Source organism: Quercus suber, unplaced genomic scaffold, assembly GCF_002906115.3.
Source record: "Quercus suber isolate HL8 unplaced genomic scaffold, Cork oak 2.0 scaffold_421, whole genome shotgun sequence".
NCBI lineage: Eukaryota > Viridiplantae > Streptophyta > Magnoliopsida > Fagales > Fagaceae > Quercus > Quercus suber.
The window spans coordinates 74,857-85,276 of record NW_027069872.1 but is presented as its reverse complement, the minus strand read 5'-3'; the positions used below and the strand labels follow the sequence as shown (position 1 = coordinate 85,276).

The 10,420-nt window shown below is 35.6% G+C and overlaps 1 protein-coding gene across 2 annotated transcripts; it reads left to right on the top strand.

Annotated features, from left to right (window-relative positions):
• Positions 1-7,202: 7,202 nt before the first annotated feature.
• LOC112040581 (pentatricopeptide repeat-containing protein At4g21065) lies at positions 7,203-10,098 on the top strand. Of its 2 annotated transcripts, XM_024073471.2 has the most exons (3): positions 7,203-7,278; positions 7,733-7,829; positions 8,580-10,098. In XM_024073471.2, exons 1-3 carry the CDS (start codon positions 7,251-7,253, stop codon positions 9,751-9,753), a joined length of 1,299 nt encoding a protein of 432 aa, XP_023929239.2. In that variant the 5' UTR covers positions 7,203-7,250; the 3' UTR covers positions 9,754-10,098. The 2 variants fall into 2 exon arrangements, with proteins under 2 accessions (XP_023929239.2, XP_023929238.2); XM_024073470.2 differs by having other exon boundaries at positions 7,262-7,278; positions 7,733-10,098.
• Positions 10,099-10,420: the final 322 nt, after the last annotated feature.

Below are 10,420 nucleotides of genomic sequence, written 5' to 3'. Positions count from 1 at the left end.
ATTTTTTTACGAACTTTCTGATGTTATACACTGAAAAGGATATAGTTTTGGCATTTGGTTTGGATTCAATCATAAATGATTTTTAAAATTTAAAAGAGCGTCGAGTTCCCTTTTCATGGATAATGTATTAAGAAACAATAGTGTTTTGTGTTTTTTATTTTTGTTGGTAGATGATTGCATCTTAGTATATTAGGAAACAATAATTTTTGTGTATTTGTCTTGGTTGATACTTTGTTAATACTATATGGATGTGTATTTGATTTTTTTTTTTCTTTTGCTTATCTTCAGCCCCCTAGCTTGAAATCCTAGGTCTATTCCTGTGGCTGTTTGTGGTTTCTAATATGGGGTTTTGTTCATTGATTTGAGATTTGAGTTTNATATTAATAAAAAAAAATATATATATATATATACACACACTTAGGCGCTCCTTACTTTGTAGCTTGGGCCCTCTCCAAATCATGAACTATTAACCCAGCCCCAGTAAATCTTAAAAAACAAAAATGTAAATCCAACAAAATGTAAACCTAGTCTAAATGAAAAAACAAATGAAAAAAAAAAATAAAATAAAAAATTGAGAGGCGAGAGAGACCTAGAATCTGAGACCAATCTTGCTGCCACCACGCAAGACCCATCTCCCTGCCCTGACGTAGACCCAAACGGCCACACCAATGCCACCACGCAAGACCCATCTTGCTGCCGATTACTCGATTTGCCCTGTCCAGCTTCGTTGCTTCCACCCTTTTGTTCATTGATTTGAGATTTGAGTTTTGTGTTTGGTTTCTCAAAAAACATAAGAAAATATGGGTTGAGTTTTGTGTTTGGTTGTGCCTGGAGGCCAAAAATTTGGGTTTGAGTTTTGTGTTTTTGTGTTTGGTTTCAAAGCATAAGAAAATCTTGTTAAATGTCTTTGTGTAATTGTTGAATGTCTTTGTGTTTTGTAAATTTTTATGGTCATGTCTTTTTATTTTGTAAATCTGAGTGATTTTATGGGTTTCGTTGCTAAGAAAATGAAAGAAAATAAAAGAAAGTCTAGAATTTTTAATTTTATGGGCAAGGTTAGTTGGGGAAGAAAATGAAAAACACATGTTCTGAGTTCTTCAAAAAAAAAAAAAATATTTATTTATTTTTTTTTAAAGAAGGTTAGAATTTTTTTATTATTTTATCTGATGTGGCTTTTTAAAATATTAAAGTGCTAACGTGGCATTTTTTAAAAGCCAAATAAATTCTTTTAATATTATTTTAATGGACACATCAGCATTTATTGTGTCAACAGTGTATTTCGTTTGCTATATAGGATATTTTTGTTAAGTGAGTAATGATAGGGACCAAAATTGAACGCTTTTTTCATTTAGGGACTAAAAGCGATAAAATAAAAAAGTAGGGATCAAAATGGGAATAGAGTCAAAGTGTAAGGACGAAAATGATATTTTTACCAAAATACAATGATAAACCTCGTGGTTCTTAGCTTCCTTATGATTGTTGGCCATCAAAAATAATTAGATAAGTAAAATATTACATCTTATTTACTAATAGCAATCCACTTTCACAAGAATGACAGTGTCTAGAATTGATATGAAAACTTTCCTTCTTCATGTGATATTTCCCATTGCATTGGATTATGGCATTTCTCTTTTTTCGATTGCTACTCTAACCTTAATCCACACTCACTTATCTTTGTTAATTCAAAGAAAATACATTTTATTCCCAGTATTTATTGATAACTCACTTTTCCTCCACCTCCCTTAAAAGTTACAATGACTTTTAAGTAGAGTTGTGATGTGTCTTTGTATTAAAATCTATTTCTCTCTCTCTTGTGTGTGTGTTTGTTTGTTCCTCCAAAAAAAAAAAAACTCACTTTACCTCCTTAACTTTTAGAACATTGCACTAGACCCCTTAGAGCATTCTAGTTAAGGATGCTAAATATGCTAAAAGCTAATTTTTAGCACCAATACACAAAAAAAAAACCCACTCCATCAAAGATTTCAAATGTCAAAAATTTTGACACACAACTACAGTGAGCTGTTATCAATAATAGTTCACTGTGGCACGATTGTAATTTTTCTTATTTTATATTCTCATGTCTCTTTCTTTCTCTCTCTCCATGTCTCTTTTCTTTTTTCTCTTTGCCTCTCTGTCCTATTTGTCTCCCTCTTTCTCTATTCTCTCCGACTCCCTCTTTCTCACAGCGACAGTCTGCCTCGCCAGAGCCACCGCAAGCCTCGCACTCTTCAAGATCTCCTTGGCCCACCCCGCAAGATCGCCTCACCGGCTCTTCAAGGTTGCCTCGTTGGAGCCACTGCAAGCCTCACACTCTTCAAGATCGCCTTGGCCCACCTCGCAAGCTCGCCTCACTGGCTCTTCAAGATCGCCTCGCTAAAGCCACGCAAGCCTTGAGTCATGGGTATGAGTGGGTGGGTTTTGTAAAATCGGATCTGGGTTGTGAGTGGGTTTCGGCAACCTTGAGTGGTTTTATGGTCGTGGTATGAGTTGATTAAGTGGCTTTAGCTTATAGGTTGTGGTTGATTGATTTGGTGGTTGGTTGTTATGGGTTGTGTCGTGGGTTGAGGTCGTGTGGTGGGTGGTTTTTATTTTTATTTTAATGTGCTGTTTGTGGTTGTGGTGGATCTGGCTGGTGGTTGGTGGCGATGATGGTGGGTGGATGTGTATGTTTTTTTTTTTTTTTTTGGTTAGTTGGGGCATGGGTGGTAGGTTTGTGGTAGTTGTGGTATGGGTGGTGGGTTTTTGCTGGGTGGTGAGTTTTGTGATGACAGTTGGTATTGTGGTGGGTGGTGCTGAGAATAGAGGAGAAAGAGAGAGACAGAGGACAGAGAGATACAAGGAGAGGAACAATAAAAAATAATAAAGAAAGAATATATTAAATGAAGTGTAAAAAAAAATAGAAGTTTTGATGTAAGCTATATAGTAAGTGATGTGTTATATGTTATAAAATTGGTTTTTTAGATACTAAATGCTAAAAATTTTAAGATCTTTGGTGGGAATGCTTTTATATTTCTTGTTCAAATTGACAGAGTTGGAAATAAAATAACATAAATACCATTTTGACCTTTCAATGCTTCAATCACTTAATAACATTTTTTTAAAACAACAAAAACAGAGGTCTAGATGGATTCCACCACTGCATGATTTTTTTTTTTTTTTTCAAACTATGATGGAGTGGTTTTCCCTATTGAGAATAGATCGCGCATAGGCATGATGATTCGAAATAATAGGGGTCTTGTTATGGCATCCCCAGTACAACAATTACCCCAAGCTTATCAAGCTATTGAGATTGAACCCATGGCAGCAAGCAGAGCTATGGAGTTTAGTAGGGAGATAAGAGTAGCCAAGGTTATTGTTGAAGGAGATTCGACAATAGTGGTGAAAGCTCCATGTTCTAGTGATACAAGTTTGGCCTCATATGGCTTATTGGTGAAGGATACTACTCTTTACTTAGTTTCTTTTCAGAATTGACTTACTCTTATACTAGGAGAGAAAGCAATAGAGTTGCTCACAGTTTGGCTAGACAAGCTGTGTTTTTTTGAGATAGAATAGTGTGGATGTAGGATGTTCCACCCATTACTTCTTATTTTGTTTAGGCTGATAAAGCCACCTNTTGATTAAGTGGCTTTAGCTTATAGGTTGTGGCTTGATTGATTTGGTGGTTGGTTGTTATGGGTTGTGTCGTGGGTTGAGGTCGTGTGGTGGGTGGTTTTTTATTTTTATTTTAATGTGCTGTTTGTGGTTGTGGTGGATCTGGCTGGTGGTTGGTGGCGATGATGGTGGGTGGATGTGTATGTTTTTTTTTTTTTTTTTGGTTAGTTGGGGCATGGGTGGTAGGTTTGTGGTAGTTGTGGTATGGGTGGTGGGTTTTTGCTGGGTGGTGAGTTTTGTGATGACAGTTGGTATTGTGGTGGGTGGTGCTGAGAATAGAGGAGAAAGAGAGAGACAGAGGACAGAGAGATACAAGGAGAGGAAAATAAAAAATAATAAAGAAAGAATATATTAAATGAAGTGTAAAAAAAAATAGAAGTTTTGATGTAAGCTATATAGTAAGTGATGTGTTATATGTTATAAAATTGGTTTTTTAGATACTAAATGCTAAAAATTTTAAGATCTTTGGTGGGAATGCTTTTATATTTCTTGTTCAAATTGACAGAGTTGGAAATAAAATAACATAAATACCATTTTGACCTTTCAATGCTTCAATCACTTAATAACATTTTTTTAAAACAACAAAAACAGAGGTCTAGATGGATTCCACCACTGCATGATTTTTTTTTTTTTTTTCAAACTATGATGGAGTGGTTTTCCCTATGAGAATAGATCGCGCATAGGCATGATGATTCGAAATAATAGGGGTCTTGTTATGGCATCCCCAGTACAACAATTACCCCAAGCTTATCAAGCTATTGAGATTGAACCCATGGCAGCAAGCAGAGCTATGGAGTTTAGTAGGGAGATAAGAGTAGCCAAGGTTATTGTTGAAGGAGATTCGACAATAGTGGTGAAAGCTCCATGTTCTAGTGATACAAGTTTGGCCTCATATGGCTTATTGGTGAAGGATACTACTCTTTACTTTAGTTTCTTTTCAGAATTGACTTACTCTTATACTAGGAGAGAAAGCAATAGAGTTGCTCACAGTTTGGCTAGACAAGCTGTGTTTTTTTGAGATAGAATAGTGTGGATGTAGGATGTTCCACCCATTACTTCTTATTTTGTTTAGGCTGATAAAGCCACCTTTGATGAATTTGAATAAATGATGTCTTTCTTAAAAAAAAAAAAAAAAGTCACTTAATAACATATAGGATTTTTATGGGCAACTAAATAAACTTCAATGCTTATTAAGTTTAAGAAAAAAGATTTAAATTGTTTTTTGTTTAATTTTAATTAAGTTTTGAATTTTCATCGTCAAGCATGACAATTCTGAAAAACATATTAGATGTAGAAAGCAAATGAAAAAAAAAATGAAAGGTATATTTTGTCATTTTAATATCATATTTTGTCAATTTAGATAAATATGAAGTTGTAATCTAGTCCAAAATAAAAGGGTTGAGTGTAACATTCTAAAAATCAAGAAGGTAAAATAATATTCATTTTAACCACAAAAATGAATTTTTTATTTTATTGATTTACTTTTGCCTTTGCTTCTTTAGTATTTATTTTAAAACTCAGAATGGTTCACTCTTTCTTGGTGGTAGCAAATTTGCAATTTATTGCAATGAAAATTAACTTGTACCATTTTCTCTCTCTAACACTTCTAGAAGCCATAAGTCGATGGATCATTCCATTCTTTCCTAGGAATACAATTTTGTGTTTGACATACATTGTCAATTGAGTTACTTGCGTTTTGAAACTCGGACCGGATCGTACAGTCCGACCAGAAAAACCTTGAACCGCTCATTTTTGCAGTTTTTTAGCCTCAAGAACCCCTCTATAGGAAAAAGCAGGGACCCGTGCGAACCGGGTCGGACCTTACGGTTCTGGGAACCATGATTAGACCACTTCTCACGGTTCCCTACTTCCCTTTGAATTTGAACCTTAAAAAAAAAAAAAAAAAAAAGCTTTAAATTTTGCTCCCTTCAGAGTAGGAGTTGATGGTGGAGAGGGCTAATTGTTAGAGCGAATGGTTTTTGTAGAGGAGATCAAAGGAACAAGGGATTTCGACGGAGGAGGAAGGACGACTACTGCCGAAGCTTGCGTCTGAGTCTCGTGATTGGTTGAATTGACGAACTGCCATTTTTCCCCCCTAAAAAATGGTGGTCCAAAAGAACCAGATCTAAAGTCACAGCTCACTATGGACTTTGTTCTTCACAGCACAGTTCCACAGTGGACTAGATGACATCTTTACTTTGTGATTTTGGTCTAAGAGGAAAGAGGAACAAGAGATTTAAAGGAGAGAGAGAGAGAGTTTGGGCGAGATAGGAGCTTTTTTTTGTTTTTTGTTTTTTTTCAAAGGTAGTGTTGATACTTCATTTTTCAAAAGCCACGGTTAGATGCTCAAATGCCTAACAGCTAGCCACCTTGAAACTTTAAACCTTGAGATTTGGAATTATCATTTATTACCCCTTTAAAATTGTACCGTTCCTAATTTGTTCAATGGTTAATAAATAGTTAAAATATTTTAAAGGTGCTGTACATCACTCGTTAATGTGATAAAATTTAAAATAAAGTATTCACATTTTTTTAGGGATATGGAAAAAATTGAATATATATTAAATGTGGGTTAGTTTAGATAGAGAAAGTCAAATTATTTTGTAAAATCATAGCTAAAAAGTAAAACTTTGCCAATTTCCTATGCAGTTGGAATTTGTGATAGATCATAAATGAACCACAGCTAGTTCATTAACAGGTGCTAGCCGGCACCTGTTAACAAAGTCTATATTTTAATGGTATAAATCATGGCTTTTAAAGATATTGTTATGTTGACTAATGTACAAATTTATTAAAATATTATAAATGATAAGAAAATACCTATTTAAAATCCATAATAAACTATAAAAAATACATTTTATTTTTAGTAGTCTCCAAATACTTGAATTTCTTTAAATGTTTAGTCAAGATTATTAATTTTTATACATTAATTTTTTATTTATTTCATATTAATTAATTATTAAATTAATTATTACGTTAGCACGGTTCGACTTCAGTTCAAATTCAATCCGACCTCAAAAACCTTGAACCTCTCCCTTTTACAGTTCTTTGAATGGCCTGAGTTTCAAAACCATGCATTTCATATCCTTTATGATTGAGAGCTTTTATTCAAATATCAAACTAATATGTTATTTTCAATAGATAAAATTATAATACTTAATAGCACCTTGATTGCCTACAAAATTAGTCTTATATAAAGTTACTTAGATAAGTTAAACTTGGTGGTCAAAAGCTTTATAGCTCAACTGACAATTTTTGATATTTTCAAAGGAAACATCCAGGATTCGAATCTGTCTTTTCTCGTTGTAATTATTGTAACGAATTATCCAAACAAAGGAAAAAAAAAAAGGACTTAGGGGCTTTAGTTTAACAAAAAAAGAAAAATGAAAAAAAAAAGAAGGGTAGGACTGGGTGGGCCTTAATAGCATCCATCAAAATGAACACTAGTTGTAAGGCCAACCCAGCCGAATCGCTATTCACTATTCTCCTACATCGTTATTTTTGGGCCTTTATTAAGCCCATTTCCCACGCTATCTCAGCCTTTTACAGTGTTCTTTTTTCAACTTTTTTGATCACAGAACAATGTTGTTGTTCGCATAATGTTTGTTCCGCCAACAAAACGTTCAGGTAATTCAAACTTTCACCTTAGCCGTCTGTTTGGTTGCCTAGAAATTTGAGAAGAGAAAATAAATATTGATTCTTCCGAATTTTCTCGTATTTTTCTCTCAATTTTGATTGCAATCAAGTGGGTCGTGAGCTTGCATTGCCCATTTAAAGTTTGTCCATTTCTTGTTGGGTGCTTTGATAGGTTAGGATTATGCATCAAAATCTGAAATATATTTTTACAGAATTCGAAAAAATTTATATTATTTGGTAGTATAAAACTAAATTTCTAGCCGTTGATAATATTCATGGTATCAGCACTTTATTTTTTGTTGGCAAAGAAGGTGCTTGTTGAAATGCTTCATATAGTTTAAGTACGTCAAAACTTGTTGTACATTTGTGTGTGTGCGCGTGTGCTTTAAATGTTAATGTGGTGCTGAAATTTGATTTTTCTACTTGGGGGTTTGGATTTGGTTAGAATTTTACAGTGGCAGGATAGGTGCATTGCTAGACTTACTGGAAAGCCTGCCTTTGAAAGAGTTCTGGAGAGGACGAAGAGGAGCGCGAAAGGTGGAGTAAGTGTATTCTCTACACATACTACTAGCCCTTTTATTATAGAAACATAATCTGATGCACTCTAACTGGTCCTCATTTGTTCGCTCATCCATATTACATTATTTGACACCAACCTTAGCTCACAACACTAGGAACCACTTATCTTCCTTGCCAAACTTGAAACAAACTTACACAGAAAACCCAGTACCATACATTGTCAAGAAATGCATTGCTCACTTGCAGTTATGTGCCTCCTCCATATTCAAACTGAAGCAAATCCATGCCTTCTCAATCAGACATGCTGTCCCACTGTCAAACCCAGAGATGGGCAAACACCTCATCTTCACCATTGTGTCCCTCTTAGCTCCCATGTCTTATGCCCAACACATATTTGGACAGATACAGGGTCCCAACATTTTCACATGGAATACCATGATTAGAGGCTATGCCGAGAGTGAGAACCCGTGGCCAGCCATTGAACTTTATCACCAAATGCACGTGTCCTCCATAGAACCTGACACACACACATACCCTTTTCTTTTAAAGGCTGTAGCCAAGTTGACTGCTGTTAGAGAGGGGGAAAAGATACATTCTATTTCTGTAAGGAATGGATTTGAGTCGTTGGTATTTGTTCAGAACTCATTGGTTCATATGTATGCTGCTTGTGGACATGCCGATAGTGCCCACAAGATGTTTGATTTAATGGTTGATAGAGATCTTGTGGCTTGGAATTCTGTGATTAATGGGTTTGCTCTTAATGGGATGCCCAGTGAGGCTCTTACACTTTTCAGGGAAATGGGTTTGGAGGGTGTCCAGCCAGATGGGTTCACCATGGTAAGTTTGTTGTCTGCTTGTGCTGAGCTTGGAGCTTTGGCATTGGGTAGGAGGGCCCATGTCTATATATTGAAGATTGGTTTGAGTGTAAACTTGCATGTTAATAATGCCCTTTTGGACCTTTATGCAAAGTGTGGGGGCATAAAAGAGGCTCATAAAGTATTTAATGAGATGGAGGACAAAAATGTGGTTTCTTGGACTTCTTTGATTGTTGGGTTGGCTGTTAATGGGTTTGGTAAGGAAGCACTTGAGCTCTTCAAGGAGTTGGAAAGAGAACAGTTGGTGCCAAGCGAGATAACGTTTGTTGGGGTCCTGTATGCTTGTAGTCATTGTGGAATGGTGGATGCAGGTTTTAAATATTTTAAGAGGATGAAAAATGAATATGGCATTGTGCCTAGGATAGAACACTACGGTTGCATGGTTGATTTGTTAGGTAGGTCAGGGAAAGTGAAAGAAGCATATGAATATATTCAAAACATGCCATTGCAACCCAATGCTGTTGTTTGGAGGACCTTGTTAGGAGCATGCACAATTCATGGAAATTTGGCTCTTGGGGAGGTTGCAAGGGCCCAACTCCTACAATTGGAGCCTGGACATAGTGGGGATTATGTACTCCTCTCAAATCTTTATGCGGCAGAGCATCATTGGTCAGATGTGCAAAAGGTTAGGAGGATAATGCTTACCGAAGGAGTGAGGAAAACTCCTGGGTATAGCCTTGTTGAGTTAGGGAATCATGTTTATGAATTTGCCATGGGTGATAGTTCTCATCCTCAAAGTAAGGATATATATGCGATGTTAGCAGAGATCACAAAGTTGTTGAAATTGGAAGGTTACATGCCTCATACAACAAATGTGCTTGCAGACATAGAGGAGGAGGAAAAGGAGAATGCTTTGTCTTATCACAGTGAGAAAATTGCAATTGCTTTTATGCTCATTAATACAGCACCAGGGACCCCAATTAGGGTTGTGAAAAATCTGAGAGCCTGTGCAGATTGCCATCTAGCAATTAAACTCATATCAAAAGTTTTTAAGCGAGAGATTGTTGTGAGGGATCGTAGTCGGTTTCACCATTTCAAAGATGGTTCTTGTTCTTGTAGAGATTACTGGTAACTGAAGGATACTTTGTAACTGTTGGCTAAAATCATATGGTAGAGGTTTGCATTCATATAAGAAAGATTTTTTTGATAAGTCATTCACATGGATGAGATGAAGCTGCTGCTGGAGATATGCCTGTAAACTTCACTCACTTGTTACCCTCTCCTCGTGTTTGTGTGATGCCAATCTATGCTTAACTTGGAGATTATTGCTATTTCTGATGGTAATTGATGCCTACTTTCTTTACTTGTTAGTACTCAACATTGTTAAATTGTGAAGGAAAACATCAAACTTCTACCTTGATTGTTAATTTGTTTGTCCTTATCCTAATAATATCCACAAAGTGATGTTATGTGTCAAGCTTTAATTATAATTTTTTTTTTTAAACTTTGATCTGCTGCATGCATTAAGTCAGCAGTTATAATTGTAATGCTGCTACTATCTGCCTTTGCAACAAAACATAATGCCATTGTACTGCATTAGACTAATATTGAGGACTGCATCATTCATTATGGTCAATGATGTTCTTGCTGCAATAATTTGTTCACAAAGCACACTTCAAAAACTCTTTTGTCATGGATTTTGGAGATTCATATTGCAATAATTTGTTCATAAAGGAGAAATTATGCATCTAGCAATATTTGTACTCTACTGTTTCCTACATTTTGACTTTAGAGAAAGT

Coding starts and splice junctions, on each gene's coding strand:
- LOC112040581 (XM_024073470.2), top strand. CDS start 7,885: ATGCACTCTAACTGGTCCTCATTTGTTCGCTCATCCATATTACATTAT.